This window comes from Puma concolor, chromosome A3 (assembly GCF_028749965.1).
Source record: "Puma concolor isolate L17-30 chromosome A3, mPumCon1.1.hap2, whole genome shotgun sequence".
NCBI lineage: Eukaryota > Metazoa > Chordata > Mammalia > Carnivora > Felidae > Puma > Puma concolor.
In genome coordinates this window covers 21,049,384-21,066,969 of record NC_141669.1, presented here as the reverse complement: position 1 = coordinate 21,066,969, position 17,586 = coordinate 21,049,384, and the positions used below count along the sequence as shown (strand labels likewise).

The 17,586-nt window shown below is 38.8% G+C and overlaps 1 protein-coding gene across 1 annotated transcript in view; it reads right to left on the bottom strand.

Moving 5' to 3' along the window:
- The window catches only part of RAB10 (RAB10, member RAS oncogene family), a 79,020-nt gene that overhangs the window by 9,067 nt on the left and 52,367 nt on the right, over window positions 1–17,586 (bottom strand). Inside the window, exon 3 of the mRNA XM_025927371.2 lies at window positions 4,473–4,611. Within this exon, the coding sequence (XP_025783156.1) occupies window positions 4,473–4,611 (139 nt within the window). The remainder of the gene's footprint in view (window positions 1–4,472; window positions 4,612–17,586) is intronic.

Here is a 17,586-nt window from a genome sequence, read left to right as displayed (position 1 = left end):
AGAGATTGAGCCCCGCTCTAGGCTCTGTGCTGACAGCACAGTGCCTGCTTGGGATATTCTCTCTCCCTCTTTGCCCCTCCCCTACTTGTGCATGCTCTCTCTCTCAAAATAAACATTAAAAAAAAAAAAAAAAAAAGCTATACTGCTAGAGCACTGAAATCCTAGTAACATCTTTTGCACAAATAGAAAAACCCACCCCTAAAATTCATATGTAATTTCAAGGGACCCTAAACAGCCAAAAATGATCTTGAAAAAGTACAAAGTTGGAAGATTCATACTTACTTCCTGCTTTCAAAACTTATTACAAAGCTACAATAATCAAAACAGTGTGTGCCACTGGCATAAAAAAACATACGCAAATAAAACAGAATCCAGAGCCAAGAAATAACCCCTTGCATGCATCTGACAAGTGCTCTGACAAGAGTACCAAGCCCATTCAATGGGGGAAAGAAGTCTTTTCAACAAATAGTGTTGGGCATACCAAATATCAATAAGCAAAAGAATGAAGTTGGGACCCGCAACTTACACCATATACAAAACTAAATTCAAAGTGGATCAAAGGCCTAAATAGAAGACCTAAAACTGTAAAACTCATAAAAGAAAATACAGGGGAACAAGTTTTATGACCCTGGATTTGTTAATGGTTTCTTGGATACGACACCAAAAGTATAGACAACGAAGGAAAAAATAGGCAAATTAATATTTCATCAAAATTAAAAACTTGTGTGTGTCAAAGGTCACTACCAGAGTGAAAAGGCAACCAACCCCCGGAATACCAAAAGTATTTGCAAATCATCTACCTTTGGCCCAACACACCTTTCTTTCCCTGAATGTCTCTGCAGCCAAGGTACAGGTTTTCTAGATAACGGAGTAATTTGAGATTTGATTGGTCTTAAATTCGAACCCATCACACTCTTTTTGACTAGCCCCATTCTCTTCTGGGTCACTTGTACTCATTTCTTCAGGTCTCAGCATAAATGTCATTCCTTATATCAAGAGGGTTTGGCTATTCTGGGTCCCTTCCATTTCCATATGAATTTTATCTTCCAATTCATAAACACGAAGTATGTTTCCAATTACTCAGATCTTCTTTAATTTCTTATAACATTTTTTCAGTATTTAAGTCTTGTACATGTCTGGTTACATTTTTCATAACTAGTTTTCCTCTTTTTTTAATTTATTGTTTTTCTTCTTTTTGATGCTACTGTAAATGCAATTATATCCTTAATTTCACTTCTGGATTTTTCACTGCTCGTGTATAGAAATACAACTGATTTTTGTATACTGATCTTATTTCCTCCAAGCTTACTGAGTGTGTTTATTGGTTCTAACAGTTTTATTTTTTGGTGTATGTGTATGGACTCCTTAGGATTTTCTATATACAAAATCTCATTATTTACAAATATAGTTTTACTTCCCAATCTGGGAGCCCCCTTTTTTTCCTCTGCCTAATTGCCCTTGCTAGAACCTCCACTACAATTAAGAATTACAGGTGGCATACTTCTCATTTTCTTAGTTGCAGGGGGCAGGTATGATGTTGGCTGTGGGATTTTCACAAACATCTTTTTTTATTAATCATTTTTGTTAATTTATTATTGAGAGACAGAGAGACACACAGTGTGAGCTGGGGAGGGGCAGAGAGAGGGGGAGACACAGAATCCGAAGCAGGCTCCAAGGTCTCAGCTGTCAGCACAGAGCCCCACGGCAGGGCTCAAACCCATGAACTGTGAGATCATGACCTGAGCCAAAGTCGGTCGCCTAACCAACTGAGCCACCCAGGCACCCCACAGACATCTTTTATTAAGCTAAGGAGGTTCTCTCCTATTTCTAGTTTGTGGAGTGCTTTTATCATGAAAGGGTGCTGGTTCTTTGCCTCCTATCAATATGGTATATTACACTGATTGATTTCTTTTTTAAGTTTATTTTATTTTGAGAGAGAGAGAGAGTGGGGGGAGGGGGGAGAAAGAGAGAAAATCTCAAGCAGACTCCGCACTGTAAGTGCAGAGATCAACAAGAGGCTTGAACTCAGAAACCAAACCGTGAGATCATGACCTGAGACAAAAATCAGATGCTTAAACCAACTGAGCCACCCAGGTGCCCCTATACTGATTGATTTCTTATATTAAACCACCTTTGCATTCCTAAGTAAATTCCTCTTGATCATGATATATAATCCTTTAGAAAATGTTGTTGGATCGGGATGCCTGCGTGGCTCAGTTGATTGAGCATCTGACTTGGGCGCAGGTCATGATCTCACCGTTCATGAGTTCGAGCCCCGCATCCGGCTCCAGGCTGACAGCTCAGAGCTTGGAACCTACTTCAGATTCTGTGTTTACCCCTCTCTCTCTGCCCCTCCCCTGCTCAGGCTATGTATCTCTTTCTCTCTCACACAAAAATAAACATTAAAAAAAAATTTTTTTTAAGTTTCCTTAAAAAAATAAAAATGTTGTTGGATCAGTTCAGCTTCTTTTCATTTAAAGCTTTAATTTCTATAAAAAAGTGAAAATTAGGCAGCACCATTCTTCTTTGAGATAAGAACTCCTTTAAAAAAAAAAATGTATATTTATTTTGAGAGAGAGAATGAGCAGTGGAGGGGCAGAGAAAGAAGGAGACAGAGAATCCCAAGCAGGCTCTGTGCTGTCAGTGCAGAGCCCAACACAGGGCTCAATCTCAAGAACTGAGAGATCATGACCTGAGTGGAAATCAAGTCTCAAGAGTCAGATGCTTAACAGACTGAGCCATCGAGGTGCTCCCACCAATATCTTAGATGGCTTATATATGTCAGTTATGTATCTTAACTCTCATGTTGGGAAACTTAAGCCATCCAGCCTTAGTTAAGTATGTAAGGCTGTAATATAATAAAAAACATATTTGGTCCTTCTGCCCTGGCACAATACTCCTAATTTCCAGAGTGACAGATTGTCTTTTGTTATTCGTAACAATGCCCTTTCTACTTATCTAAGTTTATGCTAATGAAGACTAGGGCAGAGGGTGCCTACAGAGCTTCACAATGGAAGGTGGTCACCAGAGGAACCAAACATGTAATTAAGGAATTGGAACTTCAGCCACTCCCCTATCTCCCATGAGGAGAAGGGACTAGAGATTAAGTTCAATCACCAGAGGTCAATGATTTAAGTAACCATGCCTATACAGTAAAACCTGGATTAAACTCTGAAACAACGAAGTTACGGCACCTTCCAGGTAGAACAAATCAAAATACCCAGAGGGTGCCATGTCCAGAGACGGCTTGGAAGCAGTGTTCCCCAACCCCAATACCTATATGCCTATGCATCACTTCCATTTAGCTGTTCCTGTACTGTATCCTTTATAATAAAATAATAAATGTAAATACAGCACTTTCTTGAGTTCTGTGAGACATTCTAGCCAACTACTGAGCCAAAAGTGGGTCCTAGGAACTCCCAAATTTGTAGCCAAGTCAGAGAGAAGTGAGGGTAGCCTGGGGAACCAGGATTTAACATTTGAAGGAAGGGCAGTCTTGTGTGACTGAGTCCTTAAACTTGTGGAGCCAGAATGGCACTGAACTGTAGGACATCCAGTTCATGTCACAGAATTCAGAAAACTGGTTGCTGTTAGAACAACACTGCACAGTCTCTTTATAATCTGCTCCTACTACACATGCTACTTGGCTGAATCATAAAATAAAGGCTAAAAGAAATCGAAAATGGAGCCTTTTGTGTCAAAAATCTGTGAACTGTTAACTGATTATTAAATACTAACAGGCTTCTCCTTGAAGATTTATTGTAGCGATGGAAAAGGTAGTAATGAGCTGTTAAGACTGGTACCATTGAAGATACCATGATCTTGTGTCTAATGCTGGCTTAAGCCTTGATCTTCATGTACCTAGCCAAAAATGCTTTAAAGAGTTATTAGTCTTAATGAAATTAAAAGTCTAGAAAGCAGCACTAAGACATGAAAAATAATTTCAACAAGAAGCTACCTATGCTGCAGCACAGAAGCAGACATGCTTTGACACATATTTTACCTTATAAAAACTCACATGTTCACATGCAATGGTATGGTTCTATTTTCTTGGTTAGGTTTTTAACACATTACTACTCTGTATCTTTCAAAATGTCTAGAAGTGATATGACCTTTCTATTGTTTTTAAATTACTACTGAAAAAGGTAGTAATTCATTCATTCATTCAATAAAAATTCACTGAGAAATAATTCATTTAGAGAGAGCTGTGTAAAACCACTGGTAGCTTCTATGTGGGGCCATCTTAGAAGATGGCTGCATAAAGGTTTTGGGTAAGTTAGTAACTGCCTTGGACAGGGTTCTAGACAGACCCAAAACTTTAAGACAAAGGCAGGCAAAATATAACATTAACCTTTAAAAAGGAGAAATAACTAATAAAGACAGTACATTATATACTAAACATCAATTAGAATATTTATCCTTAACACAAAAATGTGTCTTTACAAGGGGTTTATACAATTTCTAGGTCTTACCTCATCTATGTTTCTAAGCCATTTGCTGATGTTTTCAAAACTTTTACCATTGGTGATGTCATATACTAGCATGATACCCATTGCTCCTCTGTAGTAGGAGGTTGTGATGGTGTGAAATCGTTCCTGGCCTGCCGTATCCCTGAAATAAACAGCAATAATTTGTATTGAGCATTTTGATATTACTACATTCTAGATAAAGGGCAAAACAGAATGGTTTGGTAAGAAAAACACAGAAATCCATTATATGCCACAAAGCAAAACTGAACCACTCATTTAATTCTTAGATGTTAATAATTCTGGTTTATTCTTAAGAATAAATATATATAACTTTTTTTTAGTTAAAGAATTTAATGACCTACCTATACTGGATGAAAATCTGGAAGGGAAAACAGTAGAAGAATGACATGTAAAACTCTTGGGAAATTACTTTAATATGAACACCAGCAAGTGTAATAAAAACTCTTAAAATTCTGTTTTATTCAGTGATCTAGTTCCATAATGTAATACAAAAGCATGTGGAATGTTTAGAACATTAAAGGACTACACCGTAGTACAGCCACATTTACCCATTTAGAATCATTTACAAAATGTTATAAAGATAACTTCATTTTTAAGTTAACAAGGTGGAAATATGTAAATAGTATTTTTCAGTTCTTTCATGTCAGAGATCTAAGATCTATATTTTGCTCCTGTAATTTCCCCCTTATTTGCATCACCTATTTCTTCCTTTTATAGATCATTCTCATCAGCATACATACATGCTTTAGTATCCCCTATCTTTTAAAGTTAATTTTATTTGAGAGAGAGAGAGAGAGAGAGAGAGACAGAGAGAGAGAGAGAATATCCCAAGCAGGCTCCATGCTGTCAGCACAGCTCCCCAATGTGGAGCTTGAACTCACGAACTGTGAGATGACCTGAGCCAAAATCAAGTTTCAGACACAACCAACTGAGCTACCCAGGTGCCCCCTCTTTTTTTTGTTTAAAGTTTTATTTAAACTTTATTTATTTTGAGAGAAAGCACGGGCAGGAGAAGGCAGAGAGAGAGGGAATCCCAAGCAAGCTCCACACTATGAGCACAGAGGCTGACACGAGGGTCAAACCCACAAACTGTTGAGATCATGACCTGAGCTGAAATCAAGAGTCAGACGCTCAACCAACTAACTGAGCCACCAGGTGGGCCCCTTATCTTTCGTAAAAAAGTAAAATTAAAACAAAAAAACCCACTCTCAACCCTACATCTCTTCAACTAACATCACATTTCTGTTCCCCTCCCCAGTGAACTTTCTTTTTAAAATAATTACAGGCTCACTGGAAGTTACAAAAATGTATTCTTGTGTATCCTTCACCCAGCTCTCCCCAATGGTAACATCATACACCATCTCACAAAAGCAAAACCAAGAAAGTTACATTGGTACAATCAAATGACCTTATTTAGAGTTTTTTTTTTAACATGCATGCGCACATGCATGTATTAGTTCTCTGCAATTGTATCACATGTATAGATACGTGTAATCACCACCAGAAACAAGATAGAAAATTGTTACATCACCTTTCCATCTCCTATAGTCCTACACCCTGGCCAATTATGTTTTCCGTCTCTATAATTTTGTCATTTCCAGAATGTTATATAAATGTAATCATGCTGCATACAACCTTTTGAAATGGGTCGTTTTTTCACTTTTTTTAACCATAAATCTCTTTGAGATCCACCCACGTTGTTGCATATAATACAATCTGTTGTATTATAATCTGTTCTGTGCTATTACTGAATAGTATTCCATGGTATGGACATATCACAATATGTCTAATCACTCATCCATGGAAGGACATTTGGGTTGCTTCCAGTTTTGGGCCATTACAAATAAAGGTGCTATGAATACTTACGTATAAGTTCTTGTGTGGAAATTAAGTTTTCTTTTCTGTGGGATGAATATCCAGGAATGTGACTGCTGAGCCATATGATAAGTATATGTTTAACTTTATAAGAAACTGCCAAACTTTTCGAGAGTGGCTACACCACTTTATATTTTGACTAGCAATGTAACATAACACATCCAGTTTCTCTGCATCCATCAGCATTTGGTGTTGTCGCTCTATTTTTTAATCTAATAAATAGGTTGCGAGTGATACCTCATCATTTTAATTTGCATTTCTCTATGGCTAATGATGGTGAACATTTTTTCATGTAATGATTTGCCATCCATGTATCCCCTCTGGTGAAATGCTGTTCTTGTTTTCTGCGCATTTTCTAATTAGATTGCTTATTTTATTTTTTTAAACTGTCCCATGTTTAGGGTTCTGTACCCAGTTTTTTAATTCTCTTGACAGGGTCTTTTGTAGAGCAAAAGTTTCAAATTTTGAAACCTGGGGTGCCTGGGTGGCTCAGTCAGTTGAACGTCCGACTTCAGCTCAGGTCATGATCTCACAGTTCGCGAGTTTGAGCCCCACGTCAGGCTCTGGGCTGACAGCTCAGAGCCTGGAGCCTGCTTCAGATTCTGTGTCTCCCTCTCTCTCTGCCCCTCCCCTGCTCATACTCTGTTTCTGTCTCTCAAAAATAAATAAATGTTAAAAAAAATCTTAAAAAGTTTAAAACCAGCTTGTCTAGATCTAAAAAAAAAAAAAAAAAAAAAAAAATCTCCCCAGCAAGGTTCTGCTCTTCTTCAAAAGGTCTCCAGAAACCACTGATAGCTAAATCCAGGATTTAGTTCCTTTTTGTATATTTTAACCATTCATCAGGATGCCATAAAATTGACCACCTTCTCATTTTAAAACATTTTATTCTCATGACTCTTCTGACACCACCTATTTCTGCTCTTAGCTCTATGGCACTGGCTGCTCATTCTCAGTTTCTCTGGCTAGCATTCTAACATTCAGAGATACACAGGCTGACAGTCCCCACATAGTAGCCAGAGTGATCTTCTTTAAACTAATGCTGCCACTGTGCAAAATAGTCTGGCGGTTCCTCAAAATGTGCAACATACAGCTACCATATGATTCTGCAATTCTACTTCTTGGTACATACCCAAGAGAAATGAAAACATATGCCCACACAAAAACTCATACACGGATGTTCATAACAACATTAATCTTAATAGCCAAAAAGTAGAAACAATCTAAATGTCCGATAATTGATGGATAAATAAAATGTGATCTAGTCAGAGAATGGAATATTATTCAGCCACAAAACAGAATAAAGTACTGATTATCTGCTTACAACATGTGAAACTTGATAACTGATACCATTATGTTAAGTGAAAGAAATCAGAAACAAAAGACCAGATAGTGTATGATTCCATTAATATGAAATGTTCACAACAGGAAAATCCACAGACATTTAGTGGTTGCGCTGGCTGAAGGGTTTGGGCAGGATGGGCAGTTTCTTTTTTGGAATATACACATGTTCTAAAATTGTGATGATGGTGAATATATACATTGTAAATACACTAAAAAACTAAGTGTACACTTTTAAAATGGATGAGTTACATGGTACATGAATTAAGTCTTATCTCAATAAAGCTATCACAAAACAAACACAAAAGATTACTAGGCTAAAAAACAAAACAAAATTTCCAATTCATTATAACCAGAACCAGTTTCAAAACCTTATCTCGAGGCTTTCAAAGGGTTACAGGACTTGTTCTTTTCTCCAGCCCCCCATATTTTGATATATTCCTTTCCTTCAAAGCTAGAGCCATGTTTTTTTGTTTTTGTTTTATTTAATAATTTGAGCTCGTTGGTCTCACGTTTTTTTTTTTTTAACGTCACCAAATTCACAAGCTTGCTTTCACTTGAAAACTACTAGCTGTTCCCACAGCCTCACTGGCTCCTCATGTTCACATCTGAACTGTCACCTTAACAATGAAGCTTTCTCCAGCTGCCCAATTTAAATAGTCATCCAGTCTCTCTCCATTCCGACTCCCTACTTCACTTCACTGTATAAAACTTATTACACATTTATTTCTTTACTGTCTCCCATGTCCTCTAAAATTTAAGTTCCATCAGATTTGTCTTGTTCATCGCAGAATCCATGGTCTTTACATGGGAGAACAAGCATTCAAATGTTAATGAGTCAGTACTTCAGAATCCTATCTTGCATTCTTCATTATTTTACAATCAAGCCACTCTAATTCAGTTATATAATCCTTAAAAAATGTATTTTTAAAATAATGCTCAGAAGTACCTGGGTGGCTCAGTCGGTTAAGCGTCCGACTTCAGCTCAGGTCACGTTCTCGTGGTTCATGAGTTCAAGCTGGGCATCAGGCTCTCTGCGGTCAACACAGAGCCCGCTTCGGAACCTCTGTCCTCTCTCTGCCCCTCCCCTTCTCTCTCTCTCTCTCTCTCGAAAATAAATAAACATTAAAAATATTTTTAGGGGTGCCTGGGTGGCTCAGTCGGTTCAGTGTCTGACTTCAGCTCAGGTCATGATCTCGCAGCTCATGAGTTCGAGCCCCGCATCGGGCTCTGTGCTGACAGTCAGAGCCTGGAGCCTGCTTCAGATCCTGTGTCTCCCTCTCTCTCTGCCCCCTAATCTACTCGCATTCTGTCTCTGTCTCTCTCAAAAAGAAATAAACATTAAAAAAAATTTTTTTTAATATTTAAAAATAATGCTTATATGCCTAAAAATATGTGTAGCCAGAAATAGAACACAACTACCAATACATCAATATTCCTTACGCTCAATCCTGGTGTACAATTACAGTGTTCGTACATCTGCCCTCTATCCATCTATCCATCAATTCAAATATGTACTGACTGTCTACTGTGTGCTAACCATTATACAAGAACAAACAGAGAACATGGGTTTGGAGTCAGATCCAAGTTTATCCTCAGGTTCTAATCCTTCCAGGTGGGTGAACTTGAAGGTACTGCAACCCTTCTGGATCTTTTGTTTTTTCATTCACAATTAAAAGAAACAACTAAAGTAAAATTCCATAATTTATTTGTGTATGTGTTATAGATAACCTCAAAGCAATCCGTAGTATAAAAATATACAAAGATGCAATAATGTCATTTTGTGATTGTCCCAAGTCAACACCATCTCTGCAGATGCTCTCTCAAGTTAGTGTGTCAGTGTTTAAGCTGTACTCAAAACTGCTTCACAAGGAAATTCCTGGCTTTCCCTGAAACCTATTTCTGTATAAAGATAAAATGAGATGATTTTTTATTTAGCCAAGTTAAAGACAACCTGGCTGGACTTTTCAATTTTCAGAAGAGAAAGAATTTCAGGTCTGTCACTTGCCCATCTCATCTCAAAGTACATGGATCTGCCCTTTAAAATAATATAAAATCCCATTTATTCATTCTGTAGGTATTTATTGAACAAACAGTACATGCCAGACACGCTTCTAGGCACTGGAGAGAAAGCTGTAAACAGAACAAAAACTCCTGCTTTAATGACGTTTATATGCTCCTGGGGGCAGATAACAAACAAATAAATCGTAATTCCTAGAACTATGTATCTTCAAGTACCAAGAACACAAAAAGTAAAGAGAATAGGGGCTAATGCTGGAGATGGTGCAATCAAGTAAAATCTTAAACAGGGTGGTGAGGGAAGGCTTCGGTGAGAAGGTGAAGGGAAAGAGGAAGTATCAGGGCACCACAGTGTTCCAAGAAGACGGGAAGAACAAGTACAAAAGTCCTGACACATGGTTGGGGAAGAGTAAAGAGGTCAACAGGACTTCAGCTTTTCCTCTGAGATGGGAAGTCTACTGGAGGGTTTTACAAAAAGAAGTAATTTAACCGGGGTTTACAAAGAATCATTCTATTTACTGTGTTGAAAGGGGATGTGTGCGCAGAAGCAGAGGTAGGAGGTAATGCAACACCAAAAAACTGTCGACAGAACTGTCATTTAAGAAAAAACATCTAAGAGACACACTACCAGTTCTTCCAGGTTGTATTCTTACATCAGGTTAGACTGGTAAAGACTACACACACATACAGGCACACATATGTATTGGTATTTACATGTTTATGCACAGTTAGACCACAGTTTTTATCACCACTACCTTTTAATGTGTTAATTTATTAAAAATCACCACAGGAAGGAGCTTTATGAAAATGTATTCTTTTTTCTGATCTATTTTTTCCCCATTCTTCATATTATTTCTGAAAAGAGTAATGCAATCTATTGTGGAAAGCCCCCCTTCCCAGTCCCCCCGCCCCTTTTTTTTGCCTTGGCCCCTAAGAAGTTTCTAGGTTAAGTTTTACAAATTAAGCATAGCAAAAGAAGTTGTCCTTTAGAGATCATGTATTTATATCTTCCATTTTCCCCAATTCCAAATTCTTGTTTTATCTTTTATTAATCCTATTTAGTCACAAGGTACCTGCAATCAGGCATAATTTATGATTCCATGGGGGAAAAAAAACCACAAAAATTTTGTTTCAACACATTAGAAATAGTTTAGCTCTTTTCTGAACTGCTAAAAAGTATAAATCAACTAATAATTGTATACCCTGGAAGAGGAGTTAAAGTCTCCTAGCTAAAATCCAGTATGGAAATGTACTCACTCAGTAGTGCCTACTAGCTTTGGTACAGGAGGCATGGAAAACTTTTACTTCATTTTTTGTCATAATAACAATTTAAGAGATTTCTACAGCACCTCACTATGAACAGCCACCCCCAACTCTATCATTCTTCTTCAACAATGAAAACCATTCACGTTACAAAACTAGCAAATTATACACCCATTTCGGTGTCAAATCTATAACTACATTCTCTACCAAGAGAGAATACACTGCAAAATAAACTACTTAGCTAAATCTAAATTAACGGCACTTAGGAGGTATAATACTGGTTAGATACGAAATGTCAATATAATAGATACTGAAATATTAATGGCCCCTCTGAAAAGAGAGTAATCACTATTTAGATTCAGAGCTAAGTTTCTGTTTTGATCCATGGCATTCTACTCCCATCGGCTCTTTGGTCTCCTCCACCTTTCCAAATCTCTTACACCCAAGAACCTTTCTTCCCTCTTTATATGCTTTCCCTGCGAAGTCTTTTTTTTTTTTTTAAGGCTTTCTATATCCCATTTTCTTTTTTTTTTTTTTTAAATTTTTTTTTCAACGTTTATTTATTTTTGGGACAGAGAGAGACAGAGCATGAACGGGGGAGGGGCAGAGAGAGAGGGAGACACAGAATCGGAAACAGGCTCCAGGCTCTGAGCCATCAGCCCAGAGCCCGACGCAGGGCTCGAACTCACGGACCGTGAGATCGTGACCTGGCTGAAGTCGGACGCTTAACCGACTGCGCCACCCAGGCGCCCCCTATATCCCATTTTCATTTGCATTTACACATGCCATATATTTATACTTCCCAACATGACTGTATTCACCCCACATGATGATCTGGCTCCTCAGCTCCTTGAGTTCCAATTACCTTTTTTCTGAGCCGTGCCTGGATACTCTTACCAGCCCCTACCAATTGTTAAGGCAAGCAATCATTTATTTCAAACCAGAAACAGTCCTTGCTCACTACCCCTAAGCTAACTGATGAGCCTCTGCCAGGGCTAAAAAAAGCCACAGCTGCTTATTCATTGCCCAAAGTATTTTTAGGCTTGCATGCACACATACATACACCCAAGATTAAAGACAGCAGGTTGACTCCAATAAGCAAAGCCAGGTATTAAATATCTGAAAAGCAATTAAACATTGTATGTACTCACAATATATTTCTATGTACCATAATGCAGGTTTTAAGCCTATTTCAAAACCACTCAACTTGGGGTCGCCTGGGTGGCTCAGTCGGTTAAGCGTCCGACTTCGGCTCAGGTCATGATCTCATGGTTCACGTGTTTGAGCTCTATGTCAGGCTCTGTGCTGACAGGTCAGAGCCTGGAGCCTGCTTCATGGATTCTGTGTCTTCCTCTCTCTGCCCCTCCCCCACCTGTACTCTGTCTCTCTGTCTCTCTCTCTCTCAAAAATAAATAAAACACTTAAAAAAAAAAAACACTCAACTTGGTTTTCTTCTCCTATTGTAATTGTTTTTCTTCTTGGGAATGCAAGCTGGTGCAGCCACTCTGGAAAACAGAATGGAGGTTCCTCAAAAAATGAATAGAACTACCCTACGACCCAGCAATTGCACTACTAGGCATTTATCCATGGGATACAGGTGTGGTGTTTCGAAGGGACACATGCACCCCCATGTTTATGGCAGCACTGTCAACAATAGCCAAAGTATGGAAAGAGCCCAAATGTCCATCGACAGATGAATGGATAAAGAAGATGTGGTATGGTGTAATACAATGGAGTATTACTCGGCAATCAAAAAGAATGAAATCTTGTCATTTGCAACTACGTGGAATGAACTGGAGGGTATTATGCTAAGTGAAATTAGTCACAGAAAGACAAAAATCATATGACTTGACTCATGAGGACTTTAACAGACAAAACAGATGAACATAAGGGAAGGGAAACAAAAATAATATAAAAACAGGGAGGGGGACAAAACAGAAGAGACTCATAAACATGGACAACAAACTGAGGGTTACTGGAGGGGTTGTGGGAGGGGGGATGGGCTAAATGGGTAAGAGGCACTAAGGAATCTACTCCTGAAATCAGTGTTGCACTATATGCTAATTTGGATGTGAATTTTAAAAAATAAAAAATTAAATTAAAAAAAAATTAAAAAATAATTGTTTTTCTTCTCAGCCTGCATTTAAGGTTTCTAAAATTACAACCCAGTGGCGGGGCGCCTGGGTGGCGCAGTCGGTTAAGCGTCCGACTTCAACCAGGTCACGATCTCACGGTCCGTGAGTTCGAGCCCCGCGTCGGGCTCTGGGCTGATGGCTCAGAGCCTGGAGCCTGTTTCCGATTCTGTGTCTCCCTCTCTCTCTGCCCCTCGCCCGTTCATGCTCTGTCTCTCTCTGTCCCAAAAATAAATAAACGTTGAAAAAAAAAAAATTTAAAATTACAACCCAGTGGCAACAGAACTTCCCTTACAGAAAATAATAGACACACAGCTAAGACAATCCTATTTCCCCCCTCCACTGACATATTATAAAAGGAGTGATATATGTTCCTAGGAACTAAAATAGCTTATTTCCTTGTTAGTCCCACATGCAGGGTCAAGGAAGCTGTGTACCCTGGCTGCTATTGTGACAGTTATTTTTAGTTTGGGCACTGACAGCACTGGAACAGGCCAGAGACAACATCAATCTGCTCTGCAAAGAAGAGACCCCAAATTTCATAACTTTGTGTTTTTGGTAACATAATGAGGTTATTTCTTGCTCTGTAAATTAGATGTCAAATTTCTCACTGAAGTGTCTTTTGTTTTTAAAGATTTTATTTATTTCATTTTTTATTTTTTTTTAAAGATTTTATTTTTAAGTAATCTCTACACCCAACACAGGGCTTAAACTTACAACCCCAAGATCAAGAGTCTCCACCAACAGAGCCAGCCAGGCGTCTCACACTAAGTTTTATTTTAGCAAGACCTGGATTTCCTCATAGATATGCAATTTCTCTACTCAAAAATATGAGTTTTAATGTTTTATCTTCATTTAAGAAAAAAGTCTGAAACCTGGCCTTGCAGAGCTTACATTCCGATGGGGAAAGAAACAAATAAATATATACTCCCATATTATGATAGATGCTAACAAGGTAAATAGGGTGGAGAGATGAAGAATGAGGTATGGGGGAAGGAAGAAGTAACCTAGATAGAATGATCAGGGAGGTCCCTGATGCTTAAGGGGAGTGGGAAGTATGAACAGAGGTCAACCAAACAAAGTCATTTAGTCACCAAATATTTACTGAGCATCAGTATTTGCCAGGCTCTGTTCTAGATGGTCATCACAATAACCACAAATCAGACAGAAAGAATCCCCACCCTCAAAGGGGGGGAAATAATGGACACTTTTTAAAAATATGGTAACTTTAGGGGCGCCTGGGTGGCTCGGTCGGTTGAGCGTCCGACTTCAGCTCAGGTCACGATCTTGCGGTCCGTGAGTTCGAGCCCCGCGTCAGGCTCTGGGCTGATGGCCCAGAGCCTGGAGCCTGCTTCTGATTCTGTGTCTCCCTCTCTCTCTGCCCCTCCCCCGTTCATGCTCTGTCTCTGTCTCAAAAATAAAATTAAAAAATGTTAAAAAAAAATTAAAAAAAAATATGGTAACTTTAGATACTAAAAACATACTATGATAAAAATAAATTAAGATACATGTCACACTGCCTGAAGGACTGGGCTACTTTAGCTCGGCATCATGCAAGGCCTACCTCAGACAACGTGGAGCTGAGATCTGAATACGAGAAGGCAGCAGGACAAAGATCTGATAAAAAGCATTCCAAGCTGAAGAACAGTTAAAGCAGTACAAAGGCCCTAAGACAGGAAACACGCTTGGCATGCTCAAGGGAGAGAAAATGGCCACACTGTTGGAGCAAAGCTGGTGAGAGATGAGGTCAGAACCAGTACTAACAATCTGACATTTTCAGTTTTTATTTCTGATGACATGGGAAGCTTCTGGAATAACGTGGTACTTCAGAATGTTCAGTCTAGCCACAGGTGGGGGTGTGGAGGTGGGGTTGTTTAAGGGAGATCTACAAGGCATGTACCAAGGTCCCAAATTGAAAAAGAACTTGCCATGTCCATGCAATTGAAAGGAGATCAGCTGGGGGTAGAGACTATATTTACACAAGAGAACACAAACTGATAAAGAGGCCCACTTTGTTAACTGTGGTAAAGAATTTGGAATTTAGACTTTCATTTGAAATGCAATGAAACGGGGCGCCTGGGTGGCTCAGTCCGTTAAGCGTCCGACTTCGGCTCAGGTCACAATCTCTCAGTTAGTTGAGTTCGAGCCCCGCGTCGGGCTCTGTGCTCACAGCTGAGAGCCTGGAGCCTGCTTCAGATTCTGTGTCTCCCTCTCCCTCTGCCCCTTCCTAGCTCACTCTGTCTCTGTCTCCCTCTGCCCCTTCCTAGCTCACTCTGTCTCTCTCTGTCTCAAAAAGAAATAAACATTAGAAAAAAAAAAAAAAATTGAAATGCAATGCAATGAAACTCAAAATGGTTATAAATGGGGAAGGAATAAAAACCATGATCTAGATTTGATTGTATTTGGAAAAAAGATTACTCTGGTTGTTATGTGGGAAAAGGCAAAAGAGAAGGCGGCAAAAGGGGGAAATAAGAACCTGTTAGGATATTAAGAGCCTACTTATTGCAGTGGCTCAAAGAAGTAGTAATGGTGGCTTGGACCGGGGGTGAGGGTGGGGGTTAACAATGGAGATGGCAAATTGTATTTGGATTCTAGACATTATAAGATTGAATCATAGGGCTTACCAAAAAGGATGTTGGGATTAAGGGAATGAGAAGAATCAAAGATGACTCCCTTGCATAGATAAATGGTTAATTCTACAAAGTGACACTATTGATTTCTGGTTACTATGCTGATGTTAAATTGAAAGTACAAGATACAGATGCCAATAGTAACAAACATTTCTGACCACCCTCCCTTCAAAACAGAACAAAATGAAACAAAACAAGGAAAGGCAAATTTGAAATACTTCACTATGGCCATTTTCCTGGCAAGACCTACAACTCTATGGAAAATGCAGATAGATACTGTGGTGGAATTTCTAGAGATCTGGGATTTAAAAAGCCACAGCTGCCAACTTCAGCTCAAGTCATGATCTCATGGTTTGTGGGTTCAAGCCCCGCATCAGGTTCTGTGCTTATAGCCCAGAGCCTGGAGCCTGCTTTGGATACTTTGTCTGTCTCTCTCTCTCTCTCTCTCTCTCTCTCTCTCTCTCTGCCCCTCCCCCACGCATGCTCTGTCTCTCTCTCTCAAAAATAAACATTAAAAAATCTTATTAAATAAATAAATAGCCACAGCTGCTTCTCTATCAGCCAAACAAACTAATTTCAGGCCTACTCATATATGCCGTGGCCAGGGTGACACACATCTCCACCCTTAGGCAACAGATACACTAAAAGACCCCTAGAAATAAGACGAGAGGTGAAGATCATTCAAGTAAACAAAAATAAATCTTTAGCACAGACTGAAGAAAAGTTTCCCAAATCAATATTCAATCAAAGCACAGAAATTTTTCATGCTGAAACAAGAATCTGAAAATATTCATTCAAACTAGAGACAGATAAAGATCACTGTGCTTTTTTTAGGAACTGGAAGCAAAGCATTTAACGTTGAAGATAGCATTTTGAATTATGAACAACGGGTTTTTCATGCTAAAAGCCTTCTTGAATTTTGTGGCATATCCCAGATCTCTTAACTTGGAGCCTTCTCCTTGGATTGTCAGCATGCAAACTTTCAAAACCAAAGAAACAGAATCAGCCAGTACAATGCTAACCTCTTAAAAACCATCAACCTCAAATTTTAACCACTCATTCCTAATCTTATTGGAAAATGGATATTTCAAATTAAAAGCGGTCAGTTTTATATATGAAAACCTAGACTAAATGCAATTTTCCTTTTAAGGTGCTTTTACCCAAAAACGGTTATATTAATAATGTCTAAAATCAAACAATTCTAAATTAGAAATGTTACCATTTCTGTGCCATACTTGAGATTTATAGGTACAGTAGAAATCTTTTCTAGATTAATTACTGTTGCAAAACAAAGTGTTCTGGGAAGGCTCTCTTTTTAAAAAAGCAAGTGTTAGTTGTTACTGTTTACTTCTAGATGCTACAAAAACTAAAATGACAGGGAGAAAAAATATTTTAAAGTCACAGGACAAGAAACAGAAGGGAAAGTCTGTGGAAGACAGAGTATAGGAGGAACAGGGCAAATTTAGTAGGGCAAAGGTTTTCTGTAGATATATAGAGAAAACTGTATCCTAAAATACTTGGTGTGTGCACTTTTGTGTCCATTGTACATACACTCACACACACGTACATATATATTGAGTCACAGAGTCACAATGTAAAATATATCTGTTACCACCAAAAAGTTTGAACAGTAGGAGTTTAAGGTGTATACAGAGGAGATGCAGTTGAGAGGAAAGCCAATCAGTGTGGCAGAGCCTAAGAGGAGCTTGGAACACACATTAGATTACCCTGTAGGGTCAATGCTGCAGGGATAAGGCACTGGTGATAAAAAAGGGGGTTGGGGCGGGGGGGGAGTTGGTTGAAATTGAGAATAACTGACAACCTTTCCCTTGAGATCAG